The 24,372-nt window shown below is 40.8% G+C and overlaps 2 protein-coding genes across 6 annotated transcripts in view; one reads left to right on the top strand and one right to left on the bottom strand.

The window, feature by feature from the left end:
- dntt (deoxynucleotidyltransferase, terminal) overlaps positions 1–19,334 on the bottom strand; it is a 125,779-nt gene extending 106,445 nt beyond the window's left edge. For 2 of the 4 annotated variants that reach the window (XM_050071049.1, XM_050071048.1), the window contains exon 1: positions 18,656–18,761. In XM_050071049.1, coding sequence (XP_049927006.1) covers positions 18,656–18,672 — 17 coding nt within the window. In that variant the 5' untranslated portion in view covers positions 18,673–18,761. Of the gene's footprint in view, positions 1–9,544; positions 9,716–18,655; positions 18,762–19,297 lie in introns of those variants that run through there. The other 2 variants (XM_050071050.1, XM_050071051.1) reach the window with 2 other exon arrangements.
- blnk (B cell linker) overlaps positions 15,895–24,372 on the top strand; it is a 32,956-nt gene continuing 24,478 nt past the window's right edge. Inside the window, exons 1-2 of one of the 2 annotated variants that reach the window (XM_050071043.1) lie at positions 15,895–16,171; positions 16,447–16,509. In XM_050071043.1, the coding sequence (XP_049927000.1) occupies positions 16,103–16,171; positions 16,447–16,509 (132 nt within the window). In that variant the 5' untranslated portion in view covers positions 15,895–16,102. The remainder of the gene's footprint in view (positions 16,172–16,446; positions 16,510–24,372) is intronic. The other variant, XM_050071044.1, reaches the window with a different exon arrangement.

Genomic DNA, 24,372 nt, shown 5'->3' on the forward strand with positions numbered 1-24,372 from the left:
CTGCGTCGCCACTTCCCAGTGTCTCCAAAATGTGCGCACGCATGACTCAGAGTTTGCTTACAGGTGCGCACATTCTCCCGCCAAGTTTATTTTTATAAATCACAACCTTTGCGTGGGAAGTGGCGTACGCCACTTTCAAGCCCCTTTTTGTGCGTAAGGAAGCTTTATAAATGAGGCCCCTGATAGTTAAAACAGGTAAAAACACTGAATAAAGCCGTGTCACATTACAAATCAGTGTTTTTCCGAAGCTCTTCAGTGGTCAGACATCAGGAGGAGCTGCTAACTGAGCTGTAGCTATTGTTAGCTTAGCATATTTTTAGGTGCTTAGCTTGTTTTTAAGGTTACAATTCCTTCAGTGTTTATCGCTAGAGGTTTTTATAGGGAGTCAAATTATTTGCAGAGGTCTCCTTCTCTCCAAAACAAACGGACCCAGTAATCAAAACTGGTAATTTAAAAAAAAATAGTGTAGAATCAGTTCCACATTAAAAACCAGCATTTCTCCAATGTTCTTTTTGTTGACCCGGGGGGTTGGGGAGGACTGCGAGCCAAGTTACTGCTAACATAACAAAAACACAAATACATAAATCTCTCACCAAAAGTGTTCTAATTTAATTATGTGTTCATGTATAACCAAATCGCTCACAGTGAGAAGCTGATTGAGAAAACGTGTTCGGGGCCTTTAAGTGATTCAGTTTCTCTTAATGCAAAAAATTAGATGGCGAAAGCCTTTATACCATGTTTATGGATTAGGATTCCCAGGATACCTTAAATTGTTTGATTGAAAGATTTCCTTCACTGCTTGATTTAACAGAAAGAACTTTCCTGTCTTAGTCTCCGCAGCCTTTAGAGAGTGCAGAGGTTCAAGTGAGGCTTTTGAAATGCAGCTCAGATCTCAGCATCATGGTCTTACTCGTGCTGTTTTGGGATCAACACTGGGTGAACAACAATCAGCACAGACCCTCAATGCCTCCCTCCACTGTTTGATAGCTGAACTCGTTCAACCGGTGCCTCCTACAGCTCCGCCGAGACTTCCTCAACAGACTTTTCATCACAGCCTCCTCCCCTCTGCTTCCTGCCACGGAGTCTAACTACCATACCCAATCAGGGCGCCCAGCCGTGCATAATTACCCTGGGCACGCTCCTCCTCTTCCTCTCTCCTGGCGTGGGTAAATCAGTGGAAAGACTCTTTAATGGATGTCCCAGCAGAGCTCAAGCTGAAGCCTAATTGGCCAAATCACTGACGAAACTAATCCCCTATCTCAGCATACCAGTCCGGCCACCGATGGTCCACGTTTTCAATAAAAGTCCTTCCCAGCACAGAGACATGAACAAAGAGCCTCTCAAACAAACACATTTGAGGTATCTCAGGGACATAGCTATTATCTCCAAAAGCTTAAATTCACCTGCCGTGAACAATTGTCTAACCACAGTAATAGAGATTTGGCTCTTGAGGCCAATTTCCCTCTAAAATCACACAGGGTTGGGTTCCTATGTTGGAACAAGATTAAGATCATAGAAAGAAAAACTCTCTCCCCGTGCCATGTTTACCTAGATATAATCCATCCCCTGAATTGGGATTCTTATCTCATGCATAGCCGCACAGAATGTAAAACGGCAGATTGACATGCAAATGAGCGAGAATGCAAGCCCAGCACCAGATTGTACTTTCCAGAATCAGTGGGACTCTGAGCCCAGACACAAGGACAGGCTAAAGTCAATGGGCTTTGATAGGGAGAACCCTCTTGAGTCATCGCATGTCAGCGGCTACCCTCCTATTCCTTCCAGTGAAATCCAACAGGCAGATCAAAGACACAGTATGTCCATAACTGATTTTTACACCATGGCGAGGTTTCATCTGTTTGCCTTTTCCAGCTGCTCCCATGAGACATCTTCACTGAGATATACCCGATCCCTGTAAGTAGTAAATTAATCATAATGAATAAATATCTGAATTAAATTACATTTAATTATCATTCAACTCATTCAAAAAGAGCTGCTTTCATGCCCAAACTACCAAGATGTCTCATTATAGATAAACTACATGAGGAAGTGGCCAAGTGAAAAGCCCTAGATACCAACTGTCCAATCAGAACTTAAATTGGCAAGGCAGGCCTGCAAAGCTTTGGATTTCTCCATATGTTGAAATGGTGTGTATGAGGCTGGAGCAAGAGCAATACTTTAATGCAGTGGTTCCCAGCTGGTGGTCGCAGTCCAAAAGTGGACCGTGGGTCCATTCTGAATGGACCGAAAGTGGATCGCGAATATGTCAAGTTTGTAAAAAAAATCTTTATTTTGAAGTACGGTGACTTTTCCGCACAGAGCTTTTACTTTGAAGTGCCGTTTCCTGCTGTAGAGAGAGTGACTAACAGACAGCTACTTGACAGATGGCGCTTCTCAAAGTCCAGGACAGAACCTTGAATGGCTGAATTTCAAGGAAGATACGTCATCGAATCCCGCCGAAGGACAGTTCCAATGTCAAGGAGCCTTGGAATTCTACCGAGGACGGAGTTCCTCCTTCAAGTAATTTCCAAGGATACAAAGTGGGCATAATGAACCCACAACTCTTTGTGCACAATTTGCCCTTCAATGACGCACACCAGGGGGCGCTCACTAGCTTGTTCTAATGTGTGTTCACTGTATGCTAGGAGGGAGTCTATCCTACCAAGAAAGCATCCTTGGCTTTAAAGAAGCACTAAGAGACAGCAAACCAGCTCAACAACATGGCCAAATGAAAGTATGACCCTGAATGTGTTAAACAGTGTGGACCTTGAATTAATGACTACAGAGAAATCTGGACCCCGATGCTGGACCAGTTAGGAACCACTGCTTTAATGTAAGCACAGCATTAGCATGTCGAGCTGACTAGATCACGAGCTACAGTGGTAACCTAATGTAACTGCGTAATTGAGTAATGCTCAAAGAACAGTGGCATTTAGAATCACAATATCAGATACTCATGTCTTGCAACGTGACCTCAGTCTAAAGAATTATTGTCATTTTACGCACAGTTTACACTCTAGATAGATATTTGTCACAGTTCTAACTGGCCGAGTCGCTCTGTGAATGCACACTGTAGATGTACAAGCTTTCTCAGGGGGATCGGTTTTGCAGCGAGGGCCTGATGAAGATGTGCTGACTGATGCAGTTAAAAGTAACCTTTGACATCTTGAAGTTTCGGATGCAATCAGTGAAGCCATTCGTGTCACGATCCCACCACTCCTGGTTCCGATTGCTCCGCAGAAAGCCATGCCAAAAAGCCACCCTCAACCTAAATAGCTTCTGCTCATCTTTAAAAACGTGAATGTGAACAGCCAAACAAAAACCTCAGATGAGAGCAATAAATCAGAATGAGCACTAGGGCTTGCAGTGTGAATGCCACATACAGTAGCTCAGGCATACAGGACACACCTCTTTACCACCATGTGTCCAACATAGAAACTAATTTTGGTATTGATTTGGAGTCACTAAATGACATCACATGGAAGCTTTTGAAAAAACTGTTAGTAAGGGATTTTCTAATAAGATATTTACGTAAATAAATTTAATCAAAATTATTCCGCAACTGACACAGATTTATCATCATTATTTAATAATCATTTCTCAAAAATATGGACTAGTCATCATGAAGGCATTTAGAAAAACATGAGTACTGTGTCATTTCAACAGTATTTTATTGATGGTCAACCCCCAGCAGTTAGGTGTGAGGGCTGTGAGGTGAGCTAACCCTGCTTCTACTGGCAACTGGAACTGAAGACGCCTGTCGAATATCCAACTTAAAACTGACTTCACTGCGGTCATTCGTGAAAGAGCATTCATTGCAGCTCATCAATCAGCCAGGACAAACATGTCGATATTTGGATCCATGTTTATGTGCATCAGACTTGAAATTAGGCCAAGGGGAGACTGGTATGTGTGTGTGTGTGTGTGTGTGTGTGTGTGTGTGTGTGTGTGTGCGCGTGTGTGCGCGTGTGTGCGCGTGTGTGCGCGTGTGTGTGTGTGCCAGCACATTCTTTTATGCACAGAGGAGTGCACACAGTGTATCTGACCATATGCTCAAGGCAGTGTGCCTATAACTTGTGTAAGACTAGATACAGGAGGTGTTGCTATCAAACTGCAGCTGATATCAGTTTTGTCGGCTTGCTGAATTAATGTCAGTTTGAGGCAGGCACGCTCTACTTCCTGTCGTTGGTTTCAAACAATTGTATCAAGCCAAGTGTAACCGTAGGAGCGCTCAAGCTGTGTTTCTGGGAATGCTGCCATGGCCAAGCTGGTGCACGGCTGGCAGGCACACTTAGACACGCATTTAAACACTCACACACGCGTTGGTTATACTATACCCGTGAGGACTCTTTACCTAAATCACATGCTAACTTCAACCATTTTTTTTAACCTTGAGGGAACATAAATTTGGAGAAAAGGGCCTTACTGTGATTTTCTAAAAGTCAAATTGATTCTTGCAACAACAAAGGCAGAGAAACACACACCCACCTGCTCACCAGAGGAGCTCAGAGTCTGAGTCTTTAGCTGCCCAGGCCTTAAAACAAAGTGGACTTTTAAAAATGGAGAGGCTGCATCAACAGTATCACTAGCCTCAAAGGAACCTGACTCTGAAGCGTAGCGGATGTCAAGCAGAGGACTTCTGCTGTGTTCACAGTTTGGGATTTAAAAGATACTTTCAATCAGAGACAAAAAAAATGAAGACGGCATGTTGCTTCCATAATTACCGCACAATAGATGATTCATCATCGCGAGGAACAAGCTCACAAAACATCTCTCCTTAAGTGCGACTTCACAAAAAACTTTTGCCAAACTCATTAAAAAAGTTTGTGTGTGCTCTCTTACCTTTCTTCCAATGTTTTTAGTTTTCTACAAGATGTAGCTGGGTTAGCCAATTTCTTCCCCTTCCTAAACGTATTTATGTAGGAGCTGTGAGTTATGGCTCAGGGGGAAAATCCACCAAGGTGTAGCAGAGACAGGATGGATGCCCTAACCCTTACTAATGAAGTATTCATGAGACAATGGAAGCTCTCTAATTAGCTAATTGGACCTGAACTTCTTTTAAAAAGCCTTGTGTTTTCAAGAAAATGGCACAAAGTAACACTGAATATCTCACCGGAGACCTGCTCAATAATGTCCTGAGCCTTTTTGCAGTGGAACAGACTGATCTGTCTTTATCTTAAACACCTGGGTTGTTGGTATACAAAGTCAAAATTCAGCACAGGAAATGATGTCTTGCACAGACAATCATTTCATTAATTAGGTTATTTTAATTGTTTTTACAGACTTTAAATGGATATTTATTTAAAGGGCAGCTTCTGTTTTTTTTTTCACTGTTTCTTTCAGGGCTGTGTCTGGTCAATTCTTGCACTTTGTAAAAAAGGTCTGTCTCTGTGGAGATCCTTGGTTTGAGCCTGTCAGTGACAAGAATCAAGCACTTTTAGTGGACAGACATTTACAGTGCAAACATGCCCTAAGTGATTAGATTGCAGCCTGTTTTGCTGCTGCCAACTGCAGCTGCCTCGCTCAGTACTGGACCAGTTTTAAATATTGTTGTCTCCACTCGTCACTCAGACACAAAAAGGGTCCAGGTTGAAAAATACAGTTACACATTAAGCATGAAAATAAGTCTTCATTTTATATTTATTGTCCCGACTGTTAGACAGTCACCCGGCTTGAACGTTATCACCTGATTGAATGGGCGTTATCAGTGGTTATCAGCGTCACAGATATGGATTAGAAGTGTCCTGCTCCACCAACTAGTTGTGTTCAGAATGCCATTATCATTGTATCAAATGGCTGTGTTTATTGTTATGCAGCAACAGAGGGAGTCAGCTTACCTAAAGTTAAAAAGAAAGAGCAAGAAAGTCCGCACAGGGAGTTTAATTGGGTTGGTGGATGGTTCAAACATTGGACTGTCACCTAGAGGACAGAATTTGTGTCCTATGTAAAAACAAAAGTCAATGTAGAGTTATTTTAAGTACATGATGTATGACCAACCCACTCTCATCCCCAGGTCGTCAAATATTGACACTTTATCACATCCCAAAGGAACCCTTTAGCGTCTTTATAAGACACACTGGGCTTTTAGCTAACTCAAATGTAAATGTTCCACATCAGTACTTGACGCTGACAGCAACCGAGGTAGTACAAAGAGCAAGGTAGTCTGCATAGTTTGGAAGAGAAGGGAAGTTGGATGGGTCAAACAAAACAAGACTTTCACCCAGGAGACCGCAATTCATGTCCTAATCAATGTTCTTTCCAATGATATTACGTAACTTACATACTTATGTCTTGTGTGAAACCAAAAGTCATGGCTGTTTTAACGTAACTTTACATAATTAATGAATGGACAAGTGTCACTCGTGTTGTGCCCTTTGCTATGACAGGTGAAATATATGACAAAGCGTTGGTATTTAACAACTGGGAATGAAAATGGGTTTGTATGTCACGTGATATATATGACTTATGTCACATCATACACATCATGTAACATATTTACTTAGTCTTTGTGTCTAAATCTAACAAAAATGAAAGTGAAATCTACCAAAACGGCTCCCAATGCCATCAGGCATTCAGTGTGCTGATAACGGCATTTTGAACATACTCATCAGAGTATCAGGACCATACAAACCGATATGTTTGATGCTGATAACCACTAATAACTCCCACTTAATTGACTTGTAACATTTCAAATGAATGAGACTGTACAAACACGCTCAATCAGTTATTATTGTGAACTTCAGTTTAATGGAGTTACAGTAAAAGCCTTGAAGGCCAACTACAAGGTAAAACTATTGTGGCTGGCACCTTAACAAAGAACACAAACCCAGAAAATACTCCTGCTCTTCTCTTCTCTCTACATTTGCTTGTTCTGTTGAGCTTCACTCAGAAAAGCTTTTAGGCACAGAGCCCTGCTCAGTCAGTGAACAACAAAATGGCAAGCTTTTTCCAACCTGAGGACGTCTTCCACTATGAAGCCCTTTGACCTGGCCAGCTGGGTCAGAAAGCTTCTCCTGCTGCGGCCCATTTTCCTCTCCACCAGGTACAGTCTGACATCCTCAAACTTCACCCCTTCACGCCTGGGAACAACGGCTTCCGCTGGTCTCAACCTTTTCCTCACACGAGGCACATTAGGAGCGTGGAACATCTCCTCTGAGGTGAGCTATCCAAAGTATTTCTGCACCTCTAGGAATTCTTGCTTTTTTGAGCTGTTTTTGTTGTTGTTGTGTGGCACTTAACTGGCATCCAGGAAAAAACACCCACTTTGGTGATGCCACAGTTGTTTATTACACAGATGTAGCTGTCTTTTTTTTTTTTTTGCCCAACAGTGTGACAGAGTGTCAGTTAGAGCAGGGTTGGTGAGAGTTGGCAGACAGGAAAAGCCTCTGGCAACAGGTGTTGAGGATTTGGTGTTTACCAAAAACCACCTGCCAAGATTGTATGATTGAGGATGGGAGAAAGGAAGATATAAACACCCTGCTGGCATGGCATTATTCACTTCCAGTAAAAGTTGTTCTGCAAACACACGTTTGGGGGAAGTAAACACAGCCTGATGCAGTTGCTTCTTAAAAAGCAGCTCAAAAGTTTTCATGCTGTTGTAACTTTCACTCTCTTGGCTTGAGTAAAGCTTCACTCCTGGGAGATGCCTGAATTCTGGTCACCTCACAAACCCCTCACAGCTGTCCTGCCATGTCCGGTTCGTCTCGCCACTCACCGGCTCATTATGTCCGGACCAAGTCTGCACCATCTGCTCCGCTGCTTTAATTAGCTTACTGCCTAAAATGAGAGCCTTTGTGGGCATTTCCCATGAGATCCCACAAGCTCATACACGCCCTTTGCACACACACAGGTACTGTATATGCAGGCCATTGATGATTAGGAACATTTATCCGGGGAAAAGAAGTGCATGTGCAGTGCTCGGGAACGTAACCTGAAAATGGATTTAATCTTTTTAAGTTGTCTATTCCTTTTGTTTCCAAAGAGGTAATTACAACATGAACCATTGCCCCATGTTGTTTTGATTTCTCTGCTACAGCGGTCAACAATGTGAAAGAAAAGGTTTAAATGTCACTTTGCTGTAATTATCTACAATAATGCATCTGCTCCAGTAGACCAAAAAGGAATGATTTGTTGATTTAGGCAAAAGAGAAAAACACCATTACAGGGCCTTGATTCTACTCTAATTACAAAGCCTCTGTTCATTTCTTCACTTTAATAAGCACACCTTGCTTCTGTCAGCTAGACAGAATTTATTACACTGCTCTCATTAGTGAGGAGTTCGGAGGGTTAACGGGTGTCACAGGGCAGACGTGACTAATTGTTTGACTATTTAGCCCCCCCAATCGCTCAGCTGTATATGAGGCTGCTGGCCCCTATTCAAACTGAGGCCGATGAAATTTTACCATCACTAAGACAAATGGCTCTGACACTGCCAGCAGCAATCACCACAAAGAGCAATGAACCCAATTTCTCATCCAACTTTCTTCAGTAGCTCTGTGGATGCATGATTAAATTGTCCGATAATTGTTTAGAATCATCGTCAAATTGGTTTAGAGAGAACAAGTGTGACGGCAAGTGAGATTGTGAGCCCAATTCGAAGACTTTATTTTACTCCAAAAGATACTAAATAGGTCAGGCTTAACTATGTGGGAATGTGCATAACACAGAGATATTATTGTACTTTTTTCCTCCACTATAATCACTTATTTCAGATAAAAAGTTTCATACTGTAAATGATGATTATATAAAAAAAAGATTCATTATTATAATCTACTCAACACTAAATAGAGGAGATAACTCCACCTCAACCAGCTATAAAATGCTACCTCCACATTATCGTGTATGTCATAATAATCCAGTAGAATATCATATAATATTCTCAAAGGGGCCATTTAAGAGTGGACGACTCCTACATGTGATACTCTAAGTACCTTTTGTTGCTAATACTTCCATTCAACGAACACTACTTTAACTTGTAGAGGAGTAATGTAATTTGTGATTTATTATTACTTTTACCCAAGGAAAGGGTCTTAATACCTCTTCAGTGGTGGAAGTAGCATTCAAGTTATTTACTTAAGTAAAAATAGCAACACTATACTATAAAAATGCCCTGAGGGAACACTCCACTAGAGCCATTGCATCATCAATGGCGCTTGTAAGGGGTGTCTCAGTGGAGGACACTGGTCTACTGGTCCTCCACCTCGACATTTGTACAGTCATATCTCAGGAACATAACTGCTGACACTGTGTCTCAATCGATGCTTGGGGCACTGTCTGGGGGGACCTGGTCTGGGGCAGACTGAGGTGGTTGTTTTTTTTATATCACCCATGTTTTGCGGGGGTGGTTGCAGCCCCAGTGCGAGACCTTCAGGCAGGTGATGCTCAGCCTCAGGACTGCTTTTCATGGTTGTTTGTTGGGTCTGAGCTCATGTCAGTTCAAGCCCAGGTGGGAGTACATCTCATCCCTTTGGCTTTCACCCTGGTTTTAACCTATAGCAAAGCCTGTTAGATGGTGAAGCACATAAGACATAGAAACAGTACTTACCTGGATCTAACCACAGTTCAATGAGTATGTGCGTAGCCTTCTAACCACAAGCCCAGCTGGTCCCGGTAGCTGTTGCTGAGTTTCAAAGGGAGACGAGCAACACATGCACTGGGGCTTTATAGGGGGCAAGTGCTGCATTTGTGCATCCCCCTGATTGGGCGGTGAGAGTCCCTTAAAGGGCAGAGCACATACAAAGAAGTATTAGCAACTCAATAAAGTATCAGCAGTTTAAGTAAACATTACATACAATGGTCCATCAGTATTTGATTAGCCTACCAGTACTCAAGTAAGTGAATTTGATCATTTTAACAACCTTGAACCCATAATAATGTGTTGTGCCCCTTGAAGGCAACAAGCAGCTGATGTGATCATTAATATGGCTGACATGTAAGCACACAGTTGCCCTTTCAAACACATACAGCAAACATGGAATATCAGTAATCATTAAATAGTCGTGTTTGTGCAACTTGACAAATGTAAGTTCAGTAAGCTCTTCTGTTCAGTAAGCTCTTCTGATGCTAAATGCTCCATTTAGATCACTAGGTACTTGCTAACTTTGTCTGTCAGCGGTTTGGTGCTAGGACGGTAGCGAACAGTTGAGTAGAGGTTTTTATTTCCTCTGAACACTTCTGTTGTAGCTGGAGCCATGGTTTGTGCAACCCATTCCCATCCCAGCTCATCACATATCGCCACTTGGTCAGTGTCATTCACATCTACACATGACACACTGTATCCTCCTGATACCAATTTGCACACACACCTGTCAATTATGACCTCAATCGCCTGTTGTTGTTTTTCAAAAATTACAACTTATAATGAAGCTTATCAGGAAAACAAGAACTTTAACAAACATCAGTGTTATAAAAAACTGCCTAAAATGTCAGGAAACATCTCTGGGGAAAAAATTATTCGACGTGTGTTTTTAGTTTGGCCCATGTCTCATCCACTAACATTAGGCCCGTTTCCACTGAAGAAGTTCCTGGTACTATTTGGGGGGCAGGAACTTTACAGGAACGTCCTCTCGCTCTGCCCTCTCAACTGCCGTGTCTCCACTGAGAGGGTGGAGTAGGAGGAAGGTTCCTGTAAAGTTACCGGGCTCTGGATGTGACGTAATCGTTGGGCGACCATTTTGACCGGGGCAACTCGACAAAGAAACAAACAAAGAAGAACAACAACAAAGAAGAAGAAGCAGAAGTACGAAGCAGAAGTAAGAAGAGGAAAGCAGACATAAGAAAGACGATTATCATCATGGACTCCTTAGGACTTTCTTACGACTCCTTTTAAAAATGAGACTCTTCGTCTGCTGAGTTTTAAAAATGCCGGCTATTTTGTCGCTTTCTGTTGACGTCACATCCTGCCTTGAGTATATCCAATCAGTACCAAGTAAACCCCAAGCGCCACCCAGGAGTTTTTCGGGGCCATTCTGAGTACCTACTCCGAGGCAGGGACTTATTTAGCCCCTGTAAAAGTTCCAGAACTCTGTCCTTCGGGGGTGGTTCCTGCGGTGGAGACACGCCCCAATGGCCCCGGCCCCGTAAAATTACCCCAAAGTGCCTGTGGTGGAAATGGGCCTATAGAGGGGGCGGGCTTTATGACCTATACTGTAGCCAGCCACCAGGGGGCAATCGAGAGGTTTTGGCTTCACTGTTGGGGAACTGCCATGACATCTTTATGGGTTCAATGGGGGTCTACGGGCACGGACTCAATTCTGGAGCCAGCCTTGAGTGGTCATTCAAGGAACTGCAGTTTCCAGCACTTCCGCATTGGTTTCATATTTTAGCCCCAAAAGCTGCTGCTTGATTACATGTCAATCATTTAATTTATTTTTCAATATGGATATCGATTAGTGCAGCTTTAAAGCTACCTGAGGGAAAGCACAAGGTAAAAACTGAATGGCAAGGGGTTAAAAAGTCAACTCATCTATTGATTTATCTACATAGATAAAAAAAAAAAAAAAAAAAAAGGTGCCAGGTCCAGTAGGCCTTCTGCATTACATATTTTTGAATCAATACTCACCAGAGCATCAAACAGGGAGAAAACAGCCTGAAGGTAGGTCTTATCTAGTTTTTTCGCTGAAGAGTTGCTGTTTTGTATCATTAATATTTTAGGCTGAGAATGCTTCCTAACAAAGTAAAAGGCTGTACTGAAGAAACACCCTGCTAACAAAACAAAGTGATATAAAAGGAGTAATGGTTTCCTTTTGTTTTATTGGATGTACTTCCTCATTAATTTGCATGCGTTAAGGAAGTGTGCGGCTGTGTTTTAAAGTTGTATTCATTATCTGGGCAGGAATCAATTTGCTCTTGGGTAATGAGAGGATCAAACACATGCACACTATTACTGGAAATAATTGGAAAATGTAGGACATAAAGTAATTGGAATCATCCCATCTAGAGAAGGGATGATTCTTTAGTTTGAGATAAAAAGAGATGTATACAAACACTGTCTCCGATCACAAAGGCTTCTGTTCCTCATAATTGTCCTGCCTTAACAGAGGGGTTCGACTCTTTGAGAAATGCACTTATTTGCTTTGTTGCTGAAAGGTAGATGAGAAGATTGATACAACTCTCGTCTTTATGTCTGTGGGCTATTATACAGAAGTGGCTGAAACTATGGTCCCACAACGAAGACATTTTTTAACAAAGCATTTCAGTATTCAGACTGTGGATATTACATTATGCTATGATTCATTTAAACCTATTTTCTATTGGGAAATGGCTGTCCCAAATCCTTACCACTAAATTTAATTTTTTGTAAATTACACCTAATTTGTTCTTTAAATATTTCTAGTGGTGTTCTTCAATAAGTCTTTTTGATTTATGTAAATAGATGTTGAAAGATTTAGATTTATTTTGGGTTTAATTTTAAAATTAACCAACTTCATTAAAAAAATGTTATCCCTAATGGCTCCTCATAACAGTAAAATACAGTAATTTTGAAGTGAATGTGATCCAGTGTCTGAAAATCAGTGTGTAACTTTGAGAATTTTCAAAAACAAACATATATTCTTTGCAATTAATTTGAACTTTAGGGAGATTTAATGCAAACTAATATGTTTTTATGTGTGTACAACTGTTCAAAGCTGTGTTTGCTAGCATTTTTGAGTTATTCTCAAAAATAGCTTCACTATACGAAAATATATGGTAATGCCTTGGAGGGTTAAACCATCTATTTTAAGGAAATACACACATTAAGGCAATGGTTTTTATAAATACTATTAAATTAAGTTCTTAAAACATGCAAAAATTGCTGATTTGTATTTAAAATGATAGAGTTAATCAGGGGAGAGAAACATAAGACACCAACATGCCAAAACATAAGGGGAAAAGCGGAGCAGAGAAGTGAGAGAATACAGTCAAGAGGAGGGGGGTGACCCTGTGAAGCACCAAGAATATTGAAGGAAGGAAGGAGAATGAAATAAGAAACAAAGCGAAGAAGGAAAGATGAAATGTATCAGCAATTTATCTGACAGGGAGCAAAGGAAGGTTAGATAATCAAAAACACAGTGTCATGGGGCAAAGACAGAGAATACCAAACTTAGACAAAATATGGTGAATGAACAGCTTATTTATATTTATGAGTCCATACCCATTGGTAGCTTTGTCACCTTCTACCTATGCCAATCCTCAATGCCTATGTGCAGTTTCACATAGATTGACCACGTCAATGAGTAGAAAAACATGGCACAGACAGAATGACTGACTGACAGAATGACACACTGACAGTTTCCGTGATTATGTACAGCATACCATACCATGACTTAGTTATACCAAAAAATTAGAAGAAAAAACAACATTGGGCCACAGGGGGAGCCACAGCGATCGGTCGCATTTTAGCCATTTTAAAGCATTTTTCTGTTGTTATAGCGCCACCCAGTTGCCAATTAGAGTTAAATTTCTCCAGTCACCTTGAGGCGTCCTGTTCTACATATCTACCAAGTTAAGTAAAAATTGATATGGCAGTTAGGCCTAGATAAGAAATTAGCTCTCTAGCGCCCCCATTTTGTTTGATTGGGTCAATAATGGAGGGGTCCCCTCAGACTATGTGTGGTCATATGCCTACAAAGTTGCGTGGTGATCGGTGAAACCCTTGAGATGTTATACACCTTTATGTGATGAGCCACGCCCTCCGCAATATTCATTGCCTTATAGAAGCTTAGTTTTAGTAAGTTTTCCAACTTTTGCCAAGAGGGAACTTTAGATATTGGTCCCTAGATTATGTTCACCGAGTTTCATGCAGATCGATCAAACTTCCTAGGAAGAGACTGATTTTAAGTGTTTTTCAAAAAATTCGAAATGGCGGAAAATCTATATGACCAGAAGTTATGGGTGCATGAGGCAAATTTGTTCCTCATGATGAGAGACATCTCTGTGCAAAGCTTTATGTCTCTACGACATACGCGGCATGAGATATGCCCATTCAAAGTTTGCAATTTCAATCGGTTACTATAGCGCCCCCCTTTGGCCAATTGATGTAATATTGCTTCATTCGCATCCTCCCATGACCCTCTACCACTGTGCCAAATTTCACATGGACTGACCAAGTCAGTGAGGAGAAAAACGTGGAACAGAGACACCCACAGACAGAGTTTTCGTCATTAAATAGTAAGATATAGTAAGATACAGTAAGATATACTGTATTATTTAGTTTTTTTTATTGTATTACAGACTTTGGTGTTTCATGCAGTTTTAATAGACTCAACTTTAATCAATTAAACTTGCTAACCAGTAGCCTTACGTGCTGATAACAGCGATTAATCGAGCGAGCTTTATCAACTACTTTTGAGTTTTCCCTCTCAGTTTCTTTTTAAACCTTTTAAAGTGAGGAAATGTGGCCAGCTTTATCCAACAGACTAATGCGGTCATTGCAGCTTGTCTGGGGAATTAAGAAGGATTTCCAATATCAAACACACGAAAATTACAATATTTTATCCTCTTACAGATTAACAACACAGAACTCCATGATGGAGCATGTCCAGAGTTTAAGAGCTTGGACTTCAACACTTTCCAGAGCCCATTCTGTCACAGGCCAGGGGACAACTCTGGCCTTATGGCTCATTTGCAGTGCCACGAGGTCTCTTGTCAAATAGGTATGTCAGTTTATGTGATTGTTATATATCTAATCATTTGAGGTTTGAATGGTCTCCAAGTTTCCTTAAGGGATAATGCCTCTTCTATTTTGAATTCACTCATTATTCCTGTGCCCCAGGACATCCTTGGCATAAATTAGTTTTACATCAGACCTTATGGGCTCATTTGATGTTTGTGAGAGCTGAACAAAACTGTGTAACACTTTCTGGTGTGTGTATTTTGCTTAAAGATAGGCCTACTGAAACTGTTTGTTACAGACCTTTTGAGATGTGAAGTGTTCAAATGCCTGACAGCAGCAGCTTGGTATCAGTGTCATTGTTCAGCTTTTCTTTGTTGTTTTATTAACTGAAACCGTGTGGGTCATTACTTTCAAGACACTCTTCCTCAAATGTTTGTCCGCTGCCCCCAAGAGGATAAAAAGGTTTAGGAGCTATGACGTAGATGCCCTGGCAGGGGCACTACGGTTATGAGCTAAGTGAAGGTTAACGTTGATCAACAGTTGTTTTTAAAATAGACAAAATACATATCCAGTCTGTTAGCGGTAGCGTTATATTGCACAGACATGAGATTGGTATCAATTTTGTCATTTAACTTCCAGCCAGGAAGGACTTTGATATTTGTTTTAAATCCCAAGTTAGATACTTCTCTGTCTGATTTTTTAAGCCCAAACCATCCAGTCCTGACCGGTACATCCAGAAATAACATTGAAATTCTCAAATTTGGCAGCAGCCTCTTGTTATTTCCAAAATTACGAGACTCAGTCTGATAACACCAAAAAAAAAAAAAAAAAAAAAGTAATTTCATTTGAGGTCTTTTGTCATATTTTTAGATCTCTGTTTTTCCTGACATGCCTGACCACAGTCTTATTTCTGGTATCAGTGATGCTAGTCAAAAAAACACTCCATTTCCTGTCTGACTGAAAACTTCCGAAAGTTGATTGAACACACTCTCCACACGACTTTCATTAAAGATAGTGCAGCTATTATTACCACTCCTGCAATCTCTCCACCTGTATATTGGAGTCGGAATAGTCTCGCACCTTAAATAAGATTACACCTTGAAATGAAAATAAATGTACAATAAATTACACACTCTGCCTGACTTTAAATGAAGTGTGCTCTAGGTGGTGAAAGTCAAGTCACACTTTATTATGACACTTTGGTTTCTTAAGACTTTTATATATGACTTTGAGGAAGTCCCTGCTTCCCTTTTGTAGACGCCTCGCTGCAATCTTGGGGACAAATCTAGATTTTTTTGAAAATGCCACAAATTGCCACATTACTTATGGATGAAGGGGAAAGAGAGAGAGACGGAGAATATGTGTTGGTTTTAATGAGGTGACCTCCCTGTGCGTACTTCTCCCTGTTGAAGCTGGCTGGTGTGTTGGAGCCGCGGTGCGTGACAGGTCAGTCTATTACTGTACTTCTAAAAGCACACTCCTGCTCAGAGGTTCCCTGTTGAGACTAAAATGAACCTGCCGTCCAGAGAGGAGTGTGAGGGGTGGGACCAGGCGCAAGTAGCCTTCTTTATGTGCAAGGTGAGTACAAGAAAATGTAGGAGACAAAAAAGGCACTATCAGAAAACCAATGAATGGAGATGGACCTATTTTAAAAGTTCAGTAGTTCATTCTAGCTAATGTGGATCATACTCTCATATTTGATTGTTTTCATGCACACTGTACATAATACAGCTCAAGGCATGGCGTAGGATGACAGAAAGACAAGTATTATGGAATTATATTCAGCTTAACTGAGTAATTAAATGTAAATGTCAGTACAGGAAGGTAAATCAATATGTGCTTACTGCCCTCAGAACAACATGCAAGAATGTGCTGCCACCGTAAGCAGACTGAAAATTAATGGACACAGGCTTCTGGTGAGTTACTGCCTCACATTGTTTGCTTCTTTCACCTGAATTTTACCCCAAAAATGCTTGCTCTGTCCCTCTTAAAGTTACATAATCTACTAATCCGTTCAGGATCATATCTGGGTTGTGGTTGTGCTCAGTTTGTTATTCTAATTACATCAAAATGGACAAATCCTCCCGAGCAATTATTATTATGATTATGGCATTAAAAACAGCAGAATGATTACATTTCCTCCGGCTATTTGTGTCTGTTTCGCTAAAAAAAATAAAACATAAACAACTGTAAAACTTCAAATCCAGTTTACAATGCCAAACATTTATATCATCCTCATTATTTTTTTTAAGGCAAATGTGTGTGCAGGAGTTTGTTTTTCCTTGTTAAGATACAGCCGAATCTTATTTCTTGAATAAATTGAAAAATAAACTTTTACTATGCATCGTAAATTAGACTGCAGCTCTACAGATTTCCAACAGTGAAAAACAGTTAATAGTTTATAGGATCTGAAACATGACTAGTATGTAAACTCACTCGCTTGTATTACTTCCCACACTCTTTCGGTGTGTAATCAGTGGCCCTCCTAATATGGAAGTGAGTACACGGGTTGCAACTTCTGCTTTCCCTCTTATTGCTTTGTCTCCATCATCCACGTTGCTGTGTGTACTCTCTCTAAGGGCCTTCCGACGCTTCTGAGACGCACACTGACACAATGAATGCAGGTGGAAACCGTCTCTGTGTCAGTGGGAGAGAGTAAGAACTGTGAAATGAGACTCAGGGATAATAAAGCAGTGATCCCTACTTATTTAAGTAAGTATCATTAAATCTGCTTTAGTCAGGAGGGTGAAAACTCTCTAACGAGGATTTTATGCCGTGAAATAACTGAAGCATGGGTTTATAATTTCCTAATATTTCGTATTTTCAGGATTTTAATAATACCTCAGTAATACTTCTTGGCTTGCGTGTAGAGGCGTCTATTCATATGCGTCTTTTTAGTGGCCACTTAAAAACACTTCCTGCCACACTAACAAATGCGAGCATCAATCTACTCTCGTATTCATTATTCACTGACCCTGAGCTGATTCCATTTTAGGTGGGATATTGCATCATGGAAATGTTTCTCCTATATCTCACAGGCTTATCTCCCCCAAAATATGCTCACTGTGGATTTTTATGAGTCAGAATGATTAATGTTTCAGAGCAGAGGCTTTGATGTGCAAGTTACCAGTGCAGATCTGAAAAATACATATACATACACTATGTGTATTGACTGATGGATCCCATAGCTACAGACCCAGCCAGCACACCCAGGCTCTATTAAGCTCAGGTAAACCCACATGCTCCTATTGAACGAGAATATCTCACCAAGGCTGCACATCTGGCAACACGCACCTTTCATTTAAGCAGCTTCAAGGCTGCAGAGTTGAACATTCACATTCACGATGAGTGCGCATAGTTGTGTGAAATTTTGTTTGCTGTATTTAACATTTAGCCTCGCTAGCGGCTTGGCTTTAAGGCAATATCAGAGAATTGGTCCACCACATTGAGACTGAAATATCTCAACAATTATTGGATGATCCCCAAAGGATGAATGCTACTGAATTTGACGATGTGGTCATCTGGCACCACCATGAGGTCGACATGTTCAGAGTGAAATACATCAAACAACTATTGGGTGGTTTTTTGTATCTCAACATTTACCTGGACCAGGACTTTTGTGCAGACGTTCATGATTTCCCGACGAAGGACTTTGGCAATCCCTTGATAAATGTTAGTATGTACAGAGTCTAAACTAAGATGTTAAACCTGGTGAATATTACCAATTAATCATCAGCGCATTAGCACTGTCATTATGAGCATGATAGCATGCTGAAGTTAGCATTTAGCACCACTGTGCCTATGTACAGCCTTGTTTAGGAGCAATGATGGTGTAGTCTTGGCACCAGGGGTGTAGGTTTGATTTGAGCTTTGGTAGGGACCACGTGAGCGCCCACACGGTGCAAGATGAAAAAATTTCCAGCACTAATTTGCGTGCATACTGTTTTGAGCTACAGATCAGATGATCTTGATGACTGTTTCTTTAATCAGCTTCCTGAACTGATGCATTTGGCCTACAGATGATATAGTCAGACTCATATATGAGTCAGACTTTAATCTCACCTGTAACCCTGACGCATCTCCAGACTCCTGCCTCTCCTGATCTTTCCTTTCTGCTGCTTTGGCAAAAAAAAAGTGTTGAATGCCCATTTTGCCCTCCACTCACCACCTATCATAAAAGGGAAATGATTGACAATATCAAATTACCTGCAGACAGAAACACTCTTTTCCGTGTAGCCTACAGCCTATTCTGTGTAGCCTATGTAATATGAACATAATTACGTTGGCCTAGTTATTCTGCAGTCACAGACATCAATTGAATTGCATAAACAAACCAGACGTCAACCAGACACAATTCAGTGGGTGGGTGAACCTAGTCATTGCTTAAACCTTACCTAGGAGTTTGCAACAGTTATTTATAACGTTACATACCAAAACTGATTTATTACTAGCTAAAGGCAACTGTTATGACAACATGACAGCACCTTATCTCTGCCTCAGCAAACGTTACGAGCCCTATTAGCTAACTGCTAGCTACAGTAGCTAGTGCTAGCTCTCTGACTAGCTGCACCACCGGCTAGCAACGTTACAGTGTACATAGGCATTTAGGACGCAAGCTAAACTATTAGCATTGATACAACTCTGTACAGAAAAGTAATAGTCGTTCAACATTTTATTCCCTATTTTCAATAACTTCAATCTTACTTGCTGCCTAATCAAAATCCTTGCTGTTGCCGATCAATTGTGCGTTGACTGTGAGCTGCGGGGCTCTCGTCTCGAGACACTGACAGCCTGTCAAGTGACAGGCACGCCGGTCGAGTATTGACCTATGGTATTGACGCCAAGAGAGGGAGGGAGGAAAAGTAGGCTGTTGATTGGATAGCTTGCTGAACGCAGCTGTCAACCAGGCTAGATAAGGTTTCGCAAGTTGTGAATGGTAATTCTTAAACGGTGATTTTGCAAAGTAGGCTACAGTTTTCACTCAGCATTATTTTAGGTAGGGACAATTCGTGTTTCCGTGGCTTTGGTATGGACATGTCCATAGTGTCCATACCTAAAACTACGCCTATGCTGCACTGAATGTGGTGTAATGGAGACAAACTAAAAGTCCAATGTGTCGTGTTGGATGTAGGGGTGTGTAATAGCAGAAATGGTATATAGCCTAATAATCACAGCTGTGTTTTCTAGGGCTGTAGTCAACCAAAGAAAATCTTGGTCGACTAAAGTCGCACACAATCGTCAACTAGTCGATTAGTCGTGGTAAAAATATATATATATATTTTTACTTCTGTGGTGGTGTGTCTGTGTCACTCTGCAGTTACACCTCCAAAACACTAGTCGGTGGTGGAGGGCTGTGATAAGTGCTGTAAAGTTTAGTTCAAATCAAACGTTATTGAATCAAAGCACTCATTAAACATGGCTTATTAGAGACAATTTCAAACACAAGTACGCAAACTGGCTTAACTATAAATCGCAGAACTGACAGACAAACACTTGTCTTTATCTGGACACATTTCCCCCACCAATACAACATGACGTTATTAGTACAAGTCTATGGCATTTTACATTGTATAAATTAGCCTAGCGTCTAGCGATCTTTTCCTCTTCTCATATAAAACCAGGGACAACAGCAACACTTAACAAAGATAACGGCACACAATTTGGCTCCATTACAATTCACAACATTCACCGACAAAACAACTGTCTTATACTAAACACGTTTTCCAAGCAAATAGAACATGCTAACGTTATTAGCGCCAGCCTCTGGCATTTTACATTATATAAATTAGCCTAGCGACGAGCAGAGATTTCCTCTGCTCATATGAAGCCAGGATAAATCCCGAAGTATAAATCCCTGAAGGATAAATCACACACAAGACTTAANGGATAAATCAACACAAGACTTAAAATGCTCTTTTAGTGGAGGCTTTACTGTCTCCACAATTTATTGTTTCTTATCTGTGAAATACAAGTAAATACAAGCTTTGTTTCCACTGAGGGAAATGGTTTCAGCTTACAGACACAGACAGGAGGTCTGCGTCACTGTGACGCTGAGCGTGAGGGTGGGCGAGTCCAACTTTCTGTGTTTTCACTGGTAGCCTGTCCCCCTGCTGCAGGAAATAATGGATTAATCCTGGAAAGCTATTGATGTAGCACTTTTCTCCTTATGAAAGTAACACAGTGATTATTCGACTAATGAGAACTGGACAGCATAGCAACCAAATATCGACTAGTTGACCAGGAGACTACAGCCCTAGTGTTTTCATTAGTTTATAATCACTTGACGATGAGAATCCAGAATCGAATTGTGTTTTTGTTACCTTAGAATGAGCCATTTATGTATGAACGAAGCTACAGAGTACGCCATGTTCTACAGTAGCCCAGAATGGATAAATGAAACGCTGACCCCAGAAGATAGGTGGAAGACCAGGGGGAAGAATGTTGAGGGGACCTGAATTTGCATAAATTTGAACCATGTGGTGACACAAAGAAAATTGATCTGATGTTAGCAAGGCTATCTTGCTAACTTGAATCCTAAATATATGAATAAAATTCAGCTTGACTTGATTTATTAGTAGTTTCCCTGGTATATTGTTAAATGAAAGATGAAGATGAAATCTGCTATTGCTGGGGAGGGGGTGAGGAACATGATTTTTTTTGTTTGTCTGTTTTGTTTTGTTTTCTGAAGGGCAGCATAACAGAAAATATGTGAGAACCATAGCTGATTGATTACCTTAACAGTACTGTAAAGAGAGCGCCTTCTGCAAACATAAAGAGTGATTTGTCTCTTTGTCCTTGTGTGTCCTTGTACCTTGTCTCTACGACACACTTCACCCTGTGTGTGTCAGGCAGATCAGTGTTAATATTTAATCTGCCATCTGCATCCTCAAAGATTTTTGTTTTGACATCTTGAGCTCTAAAACGTCATTACTGTAAAGGCATTAGTCAGTTTCAGAAATGTTTTATCTCAGTTATTCCTCTTGATGAAGTGACTTTCAGTAGGTGGCACTCTTTATCTCTTCAGTTATGAGTGTTGTGGTAAGTATCCAGTTCCTCTTTTATTTTTCACAAACAGCCTGCTGTTGCCTCTGGCAGAGAAATGTCACTTCCTGTTGCAGGAGGATTTTACAACGGCAACTGTAAGCTTTGATGCATTAGTGTAGGTTGAATCACGGTCATGTTATGAATTAGAGTGAATCAAATCAGATCTTTACTCACGTGCATATTTACAAGTGTTTTTTTTTATGTGTGTGTTTTTCTAGCAGTAAGCTTATTTGAGCTTTACTGTGCAGAATGATGGATGTGCAGAGGGCTTTTACATTATCTGAAAGGTGACAGTTTGTCTGTGGTCACCTTATATCAGAGTTTAAGACATGTAAGCACAAGCAGTATTTTCACAACTAGTTTGGAAGCCAATCATGGTCCAGTGTGTAGCTTACATAAGTGTGGTGTGGAAACCTAAGAGATATCTTGTAACTCAATCTTTCTGAAGAACCCGAACAGATACAAAATGTTATTCTATGGAAGATATTTCCATATGTCTTTGGAAATTAACTTTCAACCTATGTAGGGCAGCAGTGTGCCTCTGCTGCTATCAGTCTGCCAGAAATGCAGCAGGAAATGAAGGATAAGTCTTTATGTTAAGTTCTGTTTGACTCATCAGTAACTCAGCATGTGTCTAAGGGCAGAGAGGGCATGTATCGTGGGCTCTGAATGTCATCCAGCGAGTGTGCTGCCGCTGCTGCTGCTGCTGCTGCTGAGCATTGCCTTTGGCTTAGTTTGCATATTCATATGATGCTTATACAGTAGATGGAGCAAAGGTCACAAAAATCCTCAAGTAAATAAGCTCAAGTTAGTATAGGCAATGCAGAGCTAAACTGCTATCATAAGACAACAACAGGCTCTGCCTCGAATGCACCTTCTTTGCAGTCCACCTACAACATCTCTTCATTTAGTGGCAAGAATGAGCAGTGAAAAAAACAACAGTCTAATTCTGTCTGAGTGGTGGGTGGCTGTATACTACAGCGCGGATGGGAATGACAGTCAGCCAGCGCAGCGTAGATAAAGGTATTCTCCATCTTTTTGATGCCATGTTCGCTCACACAGGTAGACAGGTTAAAAGAGATATGTAGCAGATCAAAAGAACTGTCAGCCTCTATCTTTGTGACAGCGCCTGTGTGCAGCTGCTGCATGTCACACTCAAAGTAAAGGACGGCCTATGCACACATATTTGGCAAATATATCACATGATTGCTTTGTTTTGGGTATCAAACATCTACAATGGCATGCTGAAATACAAGTGATATGTGCTTTGTGAAGTGTATGTAGGCTATAGTTAAAAAGAGTGAGAGCAAATAATTTTCAGATGAGATTATGTGTTTATGTTGTCCAACTGTAGCTTCACTAAATCTAATTTGAATTTTGACACAGTCCCCTTGTAATGGATAACAGACAAAACAGAGCAACGTCTTTAAGAATTCAAGGAGAAAAACACCTTAAACCAGAATGAGCTTGCTCCGCTTGTGATTTTTGGAACGTTTAGTTTAGATTTGTGAACATGTGGAAAGTCTCACACCTAACGACAGTCATGAGACTCTGCACAGCTGCTGTGAAAGAACCAAAGCTAATTTTGTGGGCATGTAGCTGCAAAGCTGTTCTCTCTATCGTGAAATGAAACTCATTTCAAAGGAAAGCATTAACAAATGATACCCCTTCACGTGCTGTGCTGCCATTCCCACATGACAGACAGCCGCATGTGAACAGAAACAAACAGTGGTCGTGCATGTGCCTGTCACGAGAAACTGAGATTTCACACTGTGTGTACTTTCCAGGTTATGTGCTTTAAACTGTGGCTCACTGCAAAGACCTCTTTGAACCTCAAGGCCACAGATGTATCTACTGAGAATATGCTACTTTTTGGCATAATGATTATGATTGAAAGCTGCTATGTGGAGAATTTTGATATATAATTATAGCATCTTTATGTATATATATATATATGTATATATATGTAGAAGGCATCATTCTAGACAAAAGAAACAACCCTGGCAGTCTATGTCTACCCCAAATGTCTTTTTAGCCATGCTAGTGAAACCTCTAGGTCCACCACTTCAGTCCAGACTGGTAGAACTTAGCAATTATTGCATGGATTGACATGAAATTTTGCACATAGATTCATAGTGCCAACATATCCTCATAAACGGCTTGTATGATAACCTACGCAAATGCACACTCAGTGGTTTGTATGATATTGTATGAATAAGCGCCCAACAAATGACGTTATGTACGTAACTTAAAGGTACAGAGGTTAGGTTCATACATGTTCAAACATGTTCAAACATGGTGAAACATTTTAAAGTACTGTGTTTTGTGACCCATACACCGCCCAAACCTGCTTGATGGCCACGTCTTTCTTAAATCTTGTCAGCGCATCAGTCACGAGATTGCAGCCTTTACAAGTACATGGGTCATGCATGAATTACTGGCGCATGATAATATGGGATATGTACACACCTTACATAGGAAAACATATGATCAATGCATGAGAACATGCTGATAGTGCCCAAAGGACGAAACCTAATGAATTTGGTGAGATGCTTACTCTTTGTCGAGCACCAGCAGCTGGTAGAATTTGTAATTTGTCCAATACATTGGTTTTGAAATTTCCTCAAACCTGTTACCAGTAGCCTCACCTGTACTTTGTGTTAACTGATTAACAAATGTTAGCATGTTGACATACAAGATGGTGAACATGATAAAAATTATACTTACACAATATA

The sequence above is a fragment of the Epinephelus moara genome, chromosome 19, assembly GCF_006386435.1.
Source record: "Epinephelus moara isolate mb chromosome 19, YSFRI_EMoa_1.0, whole genome shotgun sequence".
Classification (NCBI taxonomy): domain Eukaryota; kingdom Metazoa; phylum Chordata; class Actinopteri; order Perciformes; family Serranidae; genus Epinephelus; species Epinephelus moara.